A 15,275-nucleotide genomic window follows, 5' to 3' on the forward strand; every position below is an offset into this window, starting at 1 on the left:
TGAGGCAGGAGAATCGCTTGAACCCGGGAGGCAGAGGTTGCAGTGAGCCAAGATCACGCCACTGCACTCCAGCCTGGGCGACAGAGTGAGGCTCCGTCTAAAAAAAAAAAAAAAAAAAAGAACCACTCTAGGGCCAGGCACGGTGGCTCAAGCCTGTAATTCCAGGACTTTGGGAGGCCGAGGCGGGCGGGTCACGAGGTCAGGAGATCGAGACCATCCTGGCTAACATGGTGAAACCCTGTCTTTATTAAAATACAAAAAATCAGCTGGGCGTGGTGGCGGGCGCCAGTAGTCCCAGTTACTCGGGAGGCTGAGGAAAGAGAATGGGGTGAACCCAGAAGGCGGAGCTTGCAGTGAGCCGAGATCACGCCACTGCACTCCAGCCTGGGCGACAGAGAGACTCCGTCTCAAAAAAAAAAAAAAAAGAAAGAAAGAAAGAAAGAACCACTCGGGCGGCGAACTGAGCACGGACAGAAAGCTCGAGCGGCCCCGCGTCCAGGGTTGGGCCAGTGGGGAAGCCCGATCCCACCAGCAGCGGAGGCGGCACTGGCAGGGAGGGCGGGTCCGGGGCGGGGCCCGGCGCTGGCCACGCCCCTATGCGTGCCGACGCCGCGTCGGCGGCGCCGGAAGCGGAGCTGGCGCACGCCGTTGCTAGGCAACGGGGCGGCGCAGGCAGGAGGGGACTGCTGTTTGCAGGTTTCTCTCGGTCTGACCCCGCGCGGCCCTGCCGAGGCGGCGACGAAGGTGGTGCGAGGCCCGGGCCGGGGCCCAGGACACGCGGGGACTCTCGGGAGCCGTGGGCCAGGCGCGTAGCCGGCCACCTGGGACCCCGTCCAGGCTCAGGCGGTCCAGGACTGCCCTGCGGGCCGCGTGCGAGAGGGACTCTCGGGAGGCCCTGGGGCGCCGCACCCACTCCCTCTGGCCAGCGTGGACCTCCCAGGCCCCCTCGCGGGTCTCTCCAGAGCAGGAGCCCCGCCTTGGGCCGCCGCTCTCACACCTGCCGTGGTTCCGGTACACGACCCTGTGTCGGACTCCGCGCTCGCACGCGTAGGAGGAAGCCAGGACTCCCGGGCGACCGGGCCGTGCCTGTGGTTTGTATCAGTTCCACAGCAGCACGTGGGCACTTTCCACCGTCAGCTACTGGGCAGCCCGGGGCACTCCTGCAGCATCCCCAGGCCCTCTCCAGGGCAGGGGAAGGTTGGGCAGTCCCGGGCGGCCAGCACAGCGACGTGCATGTCTCCTGAGCAGCTGCCCATCGGGCCTCTGCTGGCCTGGCGGCTCCAAGATGCAAGACCGGCAGGAGCTGGGGGGAGAGCCTTTGAGTGACCTCCGGGAGGAAGCAGCCAGCGCTTCCCTCCGAGTGGCACCTGAGAGGCTAAGTGATGCCAGTTTGGAATGGATACGGACCTGCCCCGACCTTCTCCTGTCCGATGGGGAAGCCAGCATCTCCCTGCCCCGTGAGGGCGGTTCCACCTGCGTTACCCGATATCCTGACCCTGGGGAACACAGCAGCACTTGGGGGGAGTTTGAAGGCTTTCGGGAATCTTCAGCCAAGTCTGGACAATTCTCACAGTCCCTTGAACTCCTGGAGAGACCCACAGAACCCCAGCCACCAAGAACCACTTCTGCCCCAAAGGAGTGCAGTTCTCACCAACCGTGCCAGGGTGGACCTTGGGTGACAGGAACTGCTGCCGTCCCACCTTCTGAGGTACTTCTGCCGTGCTGTGGTCACCATGTTGAGTGGGATATGTGTACACACCAAGAGGCCTGCAGCCCTCGAATGTTGTGGCGTGCTGGCCAGGGAGGGGGCTGAGAGCCTCGGAGAGTCTGCTGCTCTCCTGGCCTTCGTCCCTGGCCATGTGGTTGGCTGTCCCATCCTGAGGCCAGGGAAGGAATGAGTTGGCAGAGGAAGCTGCAGAAATGGGTCACACCAAGGCCAGGTGGGGGCCACCTGAGCTGGGTCACTCTCTCTGACCATTCCTCCCCCGGCCTGTCCACTCCCCATTGGCGGGGGCTGCACTGGTCCCAGCTCAGGGCATTTGAGGAGGAGCTTTTTGTCTGAATTCTTAATCTGCTGAGTTTAGAAGTCTCAGAGCTTCTAAAATCACATGATCACATTTCAACTTTCTTGTAATGAATTGGGTGATGCCCGATCCAACCTGTCCGGGAGCTTGTAATGAATTGGGTGATGCCCAGTCCGACCTGTCCGGGAGCCAGGGTCCCAGCCCTCAGCCCCCTGCCCCCTGCTCTTTCAGAGCAGACTGCCGGGTGTTTACTGTTTGGTGACGCTTCCGCTCCTTCTCTTTTCCTGTCTTCTTCCTTCCATTGTTCCTCTTTTTCTGCCACCTCTTCCCAAATGGTTCATCCCAAACACCATCATGAGAGATAAGAAATAAAACCAGTGAGGAAGGAAATAAAGATATTTAGGTTCTCAGGGCTGGACTGTTTGTTTTCTAAAGCAGTTTCCCTGGAATCCTGATGAGATCCAGTCTTAATAGAGTAAGTTCTGCTGTAATGCTTGTTTTGAATACAGGATTTGTTTTCCAGCATGATTGATGTATTAGGGTACAATTTGAGCATAGTTGAAATTTCACAAGAAAGAGTAGATGAATGCAAAAAACTGCCCCCAGCTGAGCTGGGGCCGGTTGGAATACATGAGACTCGCACACGCACACCCTCACACAACGCTCAGCGCCCCGACATAGCACACTTGTCAACACGTGGTGTTAGGACCTCTCCCAGTTCAGACCGCCCTCCTCCCACCCCTTCACACTAACTCAGCCTGCGAGTCTTCATCTTTTCCAAGGTAAAGTGCTGTGCTTATTGTAGTATGTATAATTTCTTTTTTTTTTTTTTTTTTGAGATGGAGTCTCACTCTGTCACCCAGGCTGGAGTGCAGTGGCGCGATCTCGGCTCACTGCAACCTCCGCCTCCTGGGTTCAAGCGATTCTCCTGCCTCAGCCTCCTAAGTAGCTGGAATTACAGGCACGCACCACCATGCCCAGCTAATTTTTGCATTTTTAGTAGAGACGGGGTTTCACCATGTTGGCCAGCCTGGTCTTGAACTCCTGACCTCGCGATCCACCCACCTGGGCCTCCCAGAGTGCTGGAATTACAGGCGTGAGCCACCGCGCCTGGCCACATGTATAATTTCTTAACCAAACATGGAAAACAGAACTAACATTATTGGGTGACCATCTTTTTTCATGTGTCACTGACGAAGTTTGAATGTTTTGCCCTAACCCCACCTTTCCCATGAGTCCTCTGGTTTTGTGTGATTTTGCTAACATGGTGATTTTTAGGAATGAATATGTCAAGTGATAGTAACACTAATGGTATGCTCAATTACAAATTTCATTTCCATTACAGTTACTTCTTTGGAATAAGGTAACGTTATGTATGTCTTTCTCCTAACATTGGTATGCTTTTGTTCTTTCAGTCCATTCTCAGCTATGAGAACATTTTAAAGTGTGCTTTTCAAGAAGTAACAGTCCAGCAGGCAGCTGAAGACGTTTCCACCATAGACCATTTCCTAGAAATAAGCAGTGAAGAAAAACCTGGCCTTGAATGTGTACATAAATTGTGGTAATGAACTTCAATATTTCTTACAGCAACTGCATTTGTAATTTTGTTTGATAAAAGCAGGTGTGTGAGGCTTTGTTTTTGCCTTTATAGAGAGTAGCATCTCTCCCGAAGTCCCTGCTGTCTGTGGGTCATGGGGTCCTATGAGAAGCAGGCAGCACGATTGCTCCAGCTGTGGCCTTCCACTCGGAGCCCTGTTCACCCCCCTCCCCCACCCGCTCACCTGGAGCAGTTGGACCCGAGCCCAGCTCCCCTTGGGTCTCCGTGCGGTGCTGGTGGAGTAGGTGAGGGGCTCGCACTCACTGCGAGTGGCTGGTGGGCCTGAGCAGTGGGCACAGGGGCTTTCTGGGGGACTTGGCTGAGTGGACCCTGGCTGCCTCGTGGTCCTCAGCCACAGAGTTCTAGAAAACAGTCCACACTCTGGAGCCCCATTGTCAGCCCCAGGCCCCAGCCCCAGGGGTGCTCCCAGTGCTGCCTGCAGGGCTGTGGGCTTCCAGGGGAAAGTGCACCCGCAGTCGCTCACAGATGGCCATTTTCCAGGGACACACTTTCAACTAAGCATTGAAAGACAAACAGTGCTCTAGCGGATTAGGCAGCAGTGGTTGAGAAGCTCAAGGTAAGTTGGCCCAAGGCCCCAGAGGGAGGAGGGAAGTGAAGGTTGGGGAGAGCTACTTCCGTGCCCCTCGGTGTGGTCTGTGGAGTGGGTCTCCCAGCAGCCAGGGGAGAGCCAGGTCAGCCTGCTGATTTGTGTGTCTCTGAGCAGGCCTGGACTTTCAGAGAGCTCTGCAGACAGGCCATTCTGGGCTCCAGCCCAGCCCACTGTGGCCTCTACTGGGGTCCAACCCAGCACCTGCCCCAGGGTACCCTCCACAGGGGCTTGAGGACAGAAGCCTGGAGCCCAGAAGGCCACAACCAGCATTGCCCAGATGGCCAGTATGCCCTCTGTATGTGGTGCTTCTGCCAAGCATGATCCCTGGGGAAAAACTGCCAAGAATGTGGTCCCAGCAAGCTGATGGTGGGGCTGGGCACTGTGCTGGCAGTATTGACGTCTCTGTCCCTGGCAGCATGACTCTCGGACCCAGAGGCGTGGGGAGTCCTGGGTGTCAGGACTTGGCAGGGCTGGACACTCGTGGAACAGAAGGCTGGATGGTACTTTGGGGGTGGAGTAGAGCATGGTTTGTGTGTTCTGAAACACTGGGGTATTTTTTGGAAATGGTTTGGCGTTTAGCACATCTGCTGTTATTCTGTAGTTATCTGGAGTGCAGTGGCGCAATCTCAGCTCACTGCAACCTCCACCTCCTAGTTTCAAGCAATCCTCCTGCCTCAGTCTCCTGAGTACGGGGACTCCAGGCACCTGACACCACGCCCAGCTAATTTTTGTATTTTTTATAGAGACAGGGTTTTGCTATGTTGCTCAGGCTGGTCTTGAACTCCTGAGCTCAAGTGATTTGTCCTCCTCGGTCTCCCAGAGTGCTGGATTTACAGGTACGAGCTGCCGCACCTGGCCTTGTACTCATTTTCCCTTCTCTACTAGAGCATGAACTTCCTACAGGCAGACCTTCTCAGTCCCTCACAGTACATAGCAGTGACGTGGCACATAGTAGACATTCACCGTTGGTTTGTTCATTTGTTCTCCTAAGCATGCATTGGTACTCTTGGTTCGTGAGCATCTATTTTGTACTCAGCACAGTTCTAGGCACTTGAGTGAACAAAACCAGCAAAATACCTGGCCTCATGGAGCTTCCACTCCTTGGAGGAGACAGTCAGTAGTGGCAGTGAGTAAGCTACTCCAGGCCAGGTGCTGTGAGGCATAGAGGGGGCACGGGAGGTGGGTTGGGGTACTGAAGGATGGCACGTGTTGTTTGAATAAAAGTATAAATGGACAAATAAACGAGGCAGGCCAGTGCTCCTGCAGGGAACACTGTTATTATTATTTTTTTTTAATTTATTTTTGAGATGGAGTCTCACTCTGTTGCCCAGGCTGGAGTGCAGTGGTGCAATCTCCACTCCCTGCAACCTCCGCCTCCCGGGTTCAAGCGATTCTCCTGCCTCAGCCTCCCAGTAGCTGGGATTACAGGCGCCCATATTTGTATTTTTAGTAGAGACGGGGTTTCACTATGTTGGCCAGGCAGATCTTGAACTCCTGACCTCGTGATCTGCCCGCCTCGGCATCCCAAAGTGCTGGGATTACAGGCGTGAGCCACCATGCCCAGCCCGGGAATGCTGTTTTTAGAGTTCTTAACAGAACTCTCGTGAGTCTCGGCTTGGGGGTAAAGGGCAGGCGCCCCCGTTGTGTGCCTTGGGCAGTGCTTCAGTGATCTCCTCAGAAGGCTTTCAAGGTCACCTTTTAACAATTGCATCTGTTTTCCAGTAATGAATCCAGAAAACTCTGGAGAGCCCTTCAGAGCAAACATACCACGTCTACTTCTCAATGCCTCTGGAGCGAGTCCCATTGCCAGGAGAACTTCTTTCTTGTTCTCGGAATAGATGCTACGCAGAAGGTAGGTCGTTTGGGTTGACACAGGGCTCCTGAGAGCGTGGTTGAACTTCACTGTAGCCAGTGGCCCTTGGCCGCGCCCAAGGGGTGGGTGTAGGCAGAAGTGTGGGGTCAGATGGGTTAAAGCCACTAGGTGGCCCCATAAACTTGTCAAGGCCATTGGATGAATCCCGAATGCTCGAGGCAGGAGCCAGCAAAGCCTAGAGCAGGAGGTAAGGAAAGGCTCTGGAAAGGCCTGAGCCCGCACCTGACAAAGCACACAGAGATGTGCATCAGTGCACACACACTGCCGCACACACACCGCCACACACTGCCGTGCGCACACACCACCATGCACACACCACACACACTGCCACACGCACGCCACTACTGCTGTGCGCACACACCGCCGCACGCACCACTGCCACGCACAGACTGCAGACTGCCGTGCATGTGCTCAAGCTCCTGGGCTGTCACCGAAAACACCAGTCACAGGGAGGGCCGCCTTTCAGCAATCTAGATTTCAAGGATCTTTCTTCATTCTTAAATATTATGGAAAATTTCAAACATGGAAAACTCAAAAACGGCCAGCCAGGCAGGCAGATTGGCCCGAGTGCAGACAGGGGCATGAAAACGGTTGCCCTGTTGGCCCGTGGGCCACATTGGGCTGGCCAGGAAGGAAGTGAAGGGCAGAAAGGAACAGAGGTTCCCAGTGAGATCAGCCCTGACTGTGTCATTGTGAGGAAAACGGAGAACCAGGAGGCTAGGAAATGGGAGCCTGAATAGAAGACTCAGGTGGGCCAGCTCCGAGTGGCAGCAGCGTGGAGGGTGTGTCTGAAAGTGGCCGTGAAGGTGTTATTCCCGCTGAGCAGCTGAGGGGTGCTGAGGTCCTGAAGGGAAGCGAGGCCTGTGAGCCGGGGATGGGGCAGCGAGTGGCAGGGCTAGGGGAAACGGGTGACCTGACCTGCAGAGGGGCCTGAGAGAACTTTGCAGTTTTAGAATGAAATTAGTAGAAGGGCTCCGGGGAAAAGAAACCAGGAGACAAAATGATGCTTGTACTGGCCGTCTGATGGGGTCTGTCTCCTTAGAACCTTTCTGGAGGCCAGGGCCCCATCATGGAAGATTGTGACCTCAGAGAGCCTGAAGGGCTCCTCACTGTCGGCAGCTTCCGTCTCCAGCATTGTAAAGCCCTGATCCAGACCAAGGTGAGTGGTCACCAAGGAGAGGCCTCGGGGAACCGCGCTCGTGGTGTCCACACATGCGGAGGCCTCTGCTTTCTCTGATGTGAGTCAGTTGCTTGTTTTATTCCGTTGAGTCTTGTGGACTTACAGAAAACAAACGTTGCTACTATTTAGGGCAGACAGGCAAATTGTTAACACCACTGCAGGGTGCCAAGGAATAGAAATATCATCCAGAAAGACTCTTAGGCCAGAGGACCCAGGATATGGGTGGGTCACACAGGAGAACTGGCAGGAGAAGCCAGGCAGAGAAGGAGCTGCAGGGAAGCTGAGATGCCAGGTGTGGATGACGAGGCTGGAAGGATGAGGCGGGACCAGGCTGTGACTGTTGGGCCAGGGATGTGACTCCGCCTGGGCAGCTGTCGTGGACTGATCTGACTGGTGGCCTCAGTCACAGGCCGCTTACCTTACATAGGGTCTGCCCACAGCTTTCTCATGAGCTGCGGTTCTTGCCGCAGAGTCACTTCATCACATCATCACAGCCGGGCTCAAGGCAGAGGGGATGGGGAGAGAAGGGGACTTCTTCCTGCAGCTCTCTTTTATCAGGGGGAAGAAAAGCTTTTCTGGGCTGGAGTCTGGAGCCCACTCTTAGACCAGGTATTGCAGGAGGGGTGAGATGGCCAGGCCTAGCTCACCTGGTTTCCTCTCATCCTGGAGACCCAGGACCCTGGAACAGTCAGGCTCATTGTGTACACCCAGGAGATGGTGGGAGGGACACATGGGCGGCCATCTGCATGAAGAGTGACATGCAGGGAGGCGCAGGGGTAAAGTACTGCCCTGTGGTCTGGTAGAAGGTGACAAGGACCTGAGCCTGAGCTGGGACAGCAGGAAGGTTGCATAGCAGAGGAGGCAGCCAGGGTCAGCTTCTGGGCTAGAATTTGGCATGAATGTGGCACTGCCCCCAGCTGACGTGGGGTGGGTGCCCTGAGTGGTCAGCATACAGGTGACAGGTGACAGGTGCCATGGTGCAACAGAAGAGGGCCCTCATCGGCCGTCTTCACAGGCTGTCCATCTTTTTGAAAAACACCACAGCACAGGAGGGTTGTCCTAGAGCAGCAGGCCGTGAAGAAATGTTCGTGGCTGTGTTGTTCACAACAGCCCACACTGGGGCAGACATCCAGCCGCAGCTGTTTGGGGGAAGTCTGTGGTGTAGTCCAAGAGTGGCCACTGCAGGGCTGTGAGTGTGGAGGGTAGTGACAGCCTCCACCAAGGAGTGCCAGACACGTAGCACAAGGGCCAGAGACCCCTCCTAAGATGTGGGCCCACTGCTGTCTTCGGGGCTGGCTGCAGGCCAGAGCCATAGACTCAGTCATGAGAAGCCCCAGCATGTTTTCCCTGTGCGCCTCTCTGGTGACACCTCATGATGAGAAGGTTTCTAAGAGGAGAACCAAGGAGAGAACACTAGGGGGCCGAGAGGCCGGGGCGGCCAGGGGCAAATGCCCAAGCTAGCGTTTCTCATTGCCGGGGGTGCGCGTGCCTGACTGCTGTCCTCTCATCTCAGCTCTCGGGGCCGCCTGGCAGCAGACAGGGGAGGCTGATGACATGCAGCCGCTTCCTGAAGACCCCCTCATGCGGAGGTGGCCAGCACATCACTATTCCAAGGAAAAAGATGTTCACTCCACGCAAGCTCAAATTGACACTCTTTAATAGCGACGTTTGCTAAAATCAGGAGTACTTTGTACCTTTATGAGGAATTTTTCATTTTCTTCCTGGTTGGGTTGATGTGGAAACCAGAACTGTCTGTGGAGCTGTTTTCCAGATCCCAGGCCCATTCCTGGGATCTCTCCAACGGGACCTGTCCTGTGCTCTGGGCTCATCTCAGGTCTGACCAGGAGATGGAGGATGTGTCCTTGGCAGAGCCAGTCCTTGTGGGGAAACAGAGGTTTCTGGGTGCCATGGCAGGCTGTCGGGGTCCAGGTGGCACCCATGGGCCCCCTGCCCCATGTGAATGCTTCTGGCACCTGGCGGGGGGTACCCAGGGATGGACCCTGGGCATGGCTTCTGGGCTGCTTAGTCCAGGGGGAACAACTTGTGGTCAAATCCATGAGTTCAGAGGAAAAGGGGAAGGCGCTGAAATGTCACCAGAGAGACAGCTGTTGAGAGTGCTCAGAAACCCTCTAGCTGTCACACTCTGCCCTGGCCCTGGCTGCCATGTGGTCAGGGCATCATGAGGGTGTGCAGGTGTGCAGTTTCCTCAAAGCCTTGCAGGTGCCCTCACTCACTGCCCGGGCCTCTGCCCAGCAGCCTCAAGGACAGGCCTTTCTCCCTCATGGTTGTGGACAGGAAGTCACACCACTGGCCTGCGAGAGCTTCTGGTGGGCCCATGGCTTCCCCTAATTATCTGCTAAGGAAAACTGTGCTCTTCGAACGGCACAGCCAAGAAGTCAGCCCTGACTTTTGTAAAATTTTATGAAATAAAACCGCCTAGATAAGCCTGTTCTCACTGCTTCATCAGCTGGGGGGACTGATACCTGAAATCCTGTCCCCTCCTGAAGTCTAAGCAAGCAGCCACCCTGGCTGTCTCTGTTCCAGCCAAGGCCACACGGGGGACCACAGCCCCCATGTCGCCGTGGTTATCAGTGGGATGTGCGCAGTGATGGGCAGGAGGTTCCATCATAAGGGAGGAGGAAGCGGATGTCCCTGCACACGTCGTGGCCTCGGCCACCCAGCTGCACAGCCAGCACCATGCTGCATGTGACTTTAGGTCTACGATGAGGATCATTCCTTTTTGTTTGTTTTTGGATATCACATGTTTTGGAAAGCTGTTTTTATTTTTCATTTTCAGCCAGGTGAAACCGGGAATTTAGACTTTTTCTAACACGCAGCTTCCTTCAAAGGCACTGTCTTTTGGGCCCCTTTACAAAGCCCTTCCAGGAGATGCCCTGGTTTCCTAACCTTTAAAAGTTAGACTTTAACAAGCCAAAATATTCCATCCTGCTCCTTCCATTCCAAGATTTGGGTTCAGACTGTGCCACGGCATCACGCTGTCACCCATGGTGGCCCTTGCTCCTCACCTGGCTGGATGTTGGTGACCCACAGACCTCAGAAGGCCAAGCCTTTCTCCTGACCTCCCTGTGGCCTTACAGGAGCCTCAGAAGCAACAGGTTCCAAACCTGACTTCTGTGGTGCCCGGTAGAGAAGAGAGGCCCTGCTGCTCTTGTCCCCAGAGGCGAGTGAGAGGAGTGAGAGGAGGACCGTCACAGGGTCAGGTAAGGAGGGACCAGGCAACATGCATGCAAACCGCTTGCCCACTGTGCAGCTGCCAAGCCCCCAGGGTCTGGAGGACCCTGCAACAGACAGGTTCAAAGCTCCCCGGCCCGCTCAGGTCCACGCTGAGCGCTCAGGAAGAAAGTGCCACAGCTGGGAGTGGGGGCAGGGAGCTGACAGACACTCCCCCAAGAACGCCCCTCTCACAGACGTGCTGGGATTTTTGTTCCCAAAGTCTGGAGGCCCAGCAGGGGAGCTGGGAGAGTGGGCGGGAGGCAAGCCCCCAAAGGCTGAGGAAGAGGCAGCAGGGCTGCAAGACGCCCCCGGGCACCAGGCAAGGGGCTGGAATGGAGAGCAAAGGAAGCCCCCAGTGGCCAAAAAGGACGGCAGTCCAGCTGAAGAACAGAGAAATCATGCAGCCCCCAAAGCCGGTGGCTTGGCTGTGACACACAGGCTGATGTCCACAATCACTGTGCTCAGAGCTCAGACCCCACCGAAGCCGTGCCCTGATCCACCCTCAGGGCATCTGAAGGCTTAACTACAGCTGCAGAGAAGTCCAGAACCAGCTCAACTGCAGGAAAGGACAACTCCGTCCCCACTCGGGCAGCCTCACAGCGGAAGGCACGTGCTCCTCGTGGGAAATAAACATTGCTTCAGCCTCTATTGTTCTTTTATACGAACTGTCTAGCCTACAATAAGACATTACAAGACACGTGAAAAGGCAAGAAAACGTGAGCCACAGTGAGCAGCAGAAGCAGAGACAGCCCCAGTGGTAAAACTGAAGTCAAGGGCTTTGAAGGAACTCTGGGGAGGTGGGGAGGGCCTGTGGAAATAGCAGGTGACATTCACGAAGTGATAGAGACGTTCAGCAGAAACAGGGACACTTCAGAAAAGAACAAAATGAAGATGCTAGAAATGAAAAAATAGTATACAAATGAATCATCTTTAGATGGGTTTAACAGCAGACTGGACACCACAGAGGAATGAATCAGTTAACTTGAAGATTGGTCACTAGAGAAGATCCAACCACAGAGAGAGGGGAGGGAAAACGACAGAGGGTCCAAGATCTGCGGGCCAAAGTCAGATGGCCTAACCGGTTGTAACTGGAGTCCCAGAGCAGGAACAGGAGAGAATAAAGAAGAAATATTCCAAGACTGAATCGCTAAGAACTTTCTGAAATTCATGAAAGAAAATAATCCACAGATCCAAGAATCTCCGTAACTGCAAGGAAGTTATGTGGAGAAAACCACACCTGAACACATACTACAGGCCTTAAAGGCAGCTAGGGTGGAAACAGGAGATTCGTATAGAGAAGCAATGATAAGAACAATGGCTCACTTCCCACCAGAAGGCCACGGACCCACATCTGCAGTGCTGAAGGGAAAAGGAAGGTCAAACTAGAAGTTCATGTACATTGAAATACTCTTTAGGCCGGTCACAGGGGCTCACACCTGTAATCCCAGCACTTTGGGAGGCTGAGACAGGTGAGTCACCTGAGGTCAGGAGTTTGAGACCAGCCTGGCCAACATGGAGAAACCCTGTCTCTACTAAAAGTACAAAAATCAGCCTGGCGTGGTGGCGCATGTCTGTAATACAGGCTACTCGGGAGGCTGAGACAAGAGAGTCACTTGAACCTGGGAGGGGTAGGCTGCAGTGAGCCGAGATCATGCCATTGCACTCCAGCCTGGGCGACAGAGCGAGACTCCATCTCAAAAAAAAAAAAAAGAAATATTATTTAAAAATGAAGGCATTATCAGCCAGGATACAGAAACCACACCAGCTATCTGAAGAAGAAAAACTATAAAGAATTACTAGGCCTGGTGTGTGGTTCACACCTGTAATCCCAGCACTTTGAGAGGCCAAGGTGGAAGGATCGCTTGAGGCCAGGAGTTTGAGACCAGGCTGGGCAATATAGTGAGACCCCCCCATCTCTACAAAAAGTAAAAAAGATTAGCCTGGTGTGGTGGCGCTCACCTGTAGTCCAGCTACTCAGGAGGCTGAAGTGGGAGGATTGCTTGAGCCCAGGAGTTGGAGGCTGCAGTGAGCTGTGATCACACCATTGCACTCCAGCCTGGGCAACAGAGTAAGACCCCTTCTCTTAAAAAAAAAAAAAAAAAAGAATTAACTAGTAAAAGTTGGTTAACTACCAAAAGGGTCTTGGTTTGGTTTGGTTTGGTTTTGATTAGAGACAGGGTCTTGCCATGTTGCCCAGGCTGGTTTTGAACTCCTGAGCTCAAGCAATCCTCCTGCCTTGGCCTCTCTCTTTGTTTTTTGTTTTTCAATAAAGACTTACTTCATAGGCCCTGAAGTAGCAGGTGCGGGAAAGCAGCTTCTCTGGGTTAGGGGTGAAGTACAGTGAGGAATTAAGGCCTGACGCCTTCCCAGGCTGAGATGCAGGCCTTTCACAGCGAGTGTGGCTGCACAGGAACAGGTCTAGGCAAAGGAGCTGAGCTGGAGCTGATCTGCAGGGACAGCTGGCAGGAAGACAGGTGCCCCCAGGAGCACCCTACTGGAGTGGCTCAGGAGCAGAGCCAGTGCAAACATGGGGCATGCTGGGGTCCATCGTGCCATGTTGGGCTCCTGTGCCAAATAATACTGATAGAGGACCTGACCCAAGAGGGAAGCCCCCTCTCCCAGCCAGTGGCTGCCCCCTCCCAGCTGTTCCCAGTCCGTGCTGTGTATAGAGTGGTGTAGAGCCAGCCATTTCTGCCCACCTCAGCCTCAGATGGGCACTCTGCCCTGGGCCCATGGGTGTGGCAGATGCCCTTCCTCCCACAGATGCCAGGCTTGCATCGAGGCTGGCAGCTTTCCTCTGCCTGCTCCTGCTTTCTAACCCTTTTGTCCTTCATAAGTATTTCCCCAAATTTCTTGAATGTGTAAATCTATCCTGGCCTTTGATTCCTAGAGGCCCTGAAGGAACGTGACCATCACCTGGCCTGAGTGACACTGCAAAGCCCTCGTTCTTTCTAGTGGACGTGGAGCTCTCTCCAAGCGGATCAGATGCTGAGCCGTCAGCCACATCAGAGGCCAGGGACATGGCCTTCAGAGACTTTGGCCATCATGCAAAACACCTGGCCACCCTGAAGCCTCTATGCTGGAGAAATGTCTGGAGCGATCCCAGAGATGCTGACAGATGCTCAAGGACCCGGCTGCTGGAGCCTTCCGGCCAGCATGCCAGCCCTGGGAGGGAGGAAGCCTTCAGGGCGGGGTGCACCCAGCTGCAGCCGCTGCCTGACAGCAATGGCCTGACAGATCCCAGCAAGAACCACCCGGCTGAGCCCAGCCAAGCCCTGGCATGAGATCATGGCAGTAACAGATGGTAGGTGCTGCATGCTGTGAAGCTAGTGATGGTGGCTACACAGCAGGAGGTCACGAGAACAACGCATGTCCAGATAACCAGTGGGTCCACAGAGGTCACTGGAAACTTAGACAGTAATTGAAACTGAATAATGAAAGTGCACTGATCAAAATCTGAGTGAAAGCAGTGCTTAGAAGGAAATTTATAGCTTTAAATGTTTATATTAGAAAATAAGAAAAGTACAAAACCACCTAAGATTTCATGTTAAGGTGCAAGAAAAAGAGCAAATTAAACCAAAGGTAAGCAGAAAGAAGGAAATAAAACTGAGAGCCAAAATCAACAAAATGGAAAATGGCAGAACACTAGGAAAAAGGGATGGTTGTAAGTGAAGACGGAAGAGCATGTGATGTGCGACTCTCGCGTGACTCCTGATTCAAACAAACCAAAGGTAGAGATAACTTGCAATAGCACACAGCGAGGAAAAGGAGGCAGCCTCTGCCCAACACAGCTAGGAGACAGCCTCGGAAATCGGAGAAAATATTTGGAAACCATATATCTGATAAGGGGTTAATATCCAAAATACATAAGGAACTCAAACAACTTAACAGAAAGAAAACCTAGATAACCTGATTGAAAAAATAGGAAAAGGACCTGAACAGACATTTTTCTTTTCTTTTCTTTTTTTTTGGAGATGGAGTCTTGCTTTGTCAGCCAGGCTGGGGTGCAGTGGCACGATGTTAGCTCACTGCAAACTCTGCCTCCTGAGTTTAAGCAATTCTCCTGCCTCAGCCTCCCGAGTACCTGGGGCTACAGGCACCCGCCACCACGCCCGGCTAATTTTTGTATTTTTAGTATAGACGGGGTTTCACCATGTTGGCCAGGCTGGTCTCGAACTCCTGACCTCAGGTGACCTGCCGCCTCAGCCTCCCAAAGTGCTGGGATTACAGGCGTGAGCCACCGCACCCAGCCGAGCAGACATTTTCCAAAACAAAAAAATATATATATATATACACACACACACATACACACAAATGGCCAACAGCTATATGAAACCAATGCTCCTTATCAGTAATCATCAGGGAAATACAAATCAAGACTGCAATAAGATATCCCCTCACACCTGTTAGGATGGCTATTCTAAACAGACAAAATGTCGGTGATAGTGTAGAGAAACGGGAATACTTGTGCACTGTTGGTGGGAGTGTAAAGTAGTACTGCCATTATGGAAAACAGTATGGAGATGCCTGAAAAAGTTAAAAATAGAACTACCATATCATCCAGCAGTCCCACTACGGGGTATTTATCCAAAGGAAAGGAAATGAGTATGTTGAAGAGATACCCGCACCCCCATGTTTACTGCAGCACTAGTCAAGCCAAGCTATGGAATCAACCTAGGTATCCAACAACAGATGAATGGATAAAGAAAATGCGGTACATATGCACAACGGGATACTATTCAGCTGCAAAAAAAAAA

The 15,275-nt window shown here is 53.6% G+C and overlaps 1 protein-coding gene across 2 annotated transcripts; it reads left to right on the forward strand.

The window, feature by feature from the left end:
* Positions 1-637: 637 nt before the first annotated feature.
* CLBA1 (clathrin binding box of aftiphilin containing 1) lies at positions 638-13,717 on the forward strand. 2 transcript variants are annotated; one of them, XM_025392093.1, is made up of 5 exons: positions 638-1,708; positions 3,440-3,585; positions 5,954-6,083; positions 7,147-7,263; positions 13,409-13,717. In XM_025392093.1, the coding sequence occupies exons 1-5, from the start codon at positions 1,286-1,288 to the stop codon at positions 13,415-13,417; spliced, it is 825 nt and encodes a 274-aa protein (XP_025247878.1). In that variant the 5' UTR covers positions 638-1,285; the 3' UTR covers positions 13,418-13,717. The 2 variants fall into 2 exon arrangements, with proteins under 2 accessions (XP_025247878.1, XP_025247877.1); XM_025392092.1 differs by lacking the exon at positions 13,409-13,717 and adding an exon at positions 8,798-9,728.
* Positions 13,718-15,275: the final 1,558 nt, after the last annotated feature.

Source organism: Theropithecus gelada, chromosome 7b (genome assembly GCF_003255815.1).
Source record: "Theropithecus gelada isolate Dixy chromosome 7b, Tgel_1.0, whole genome shotgun sequence".
NCBI lineage: Eukaryota > Metazoa > Chordata > Mammalia > Primates > Cercopithecidae > Theropithecus > Theropithecus gelada.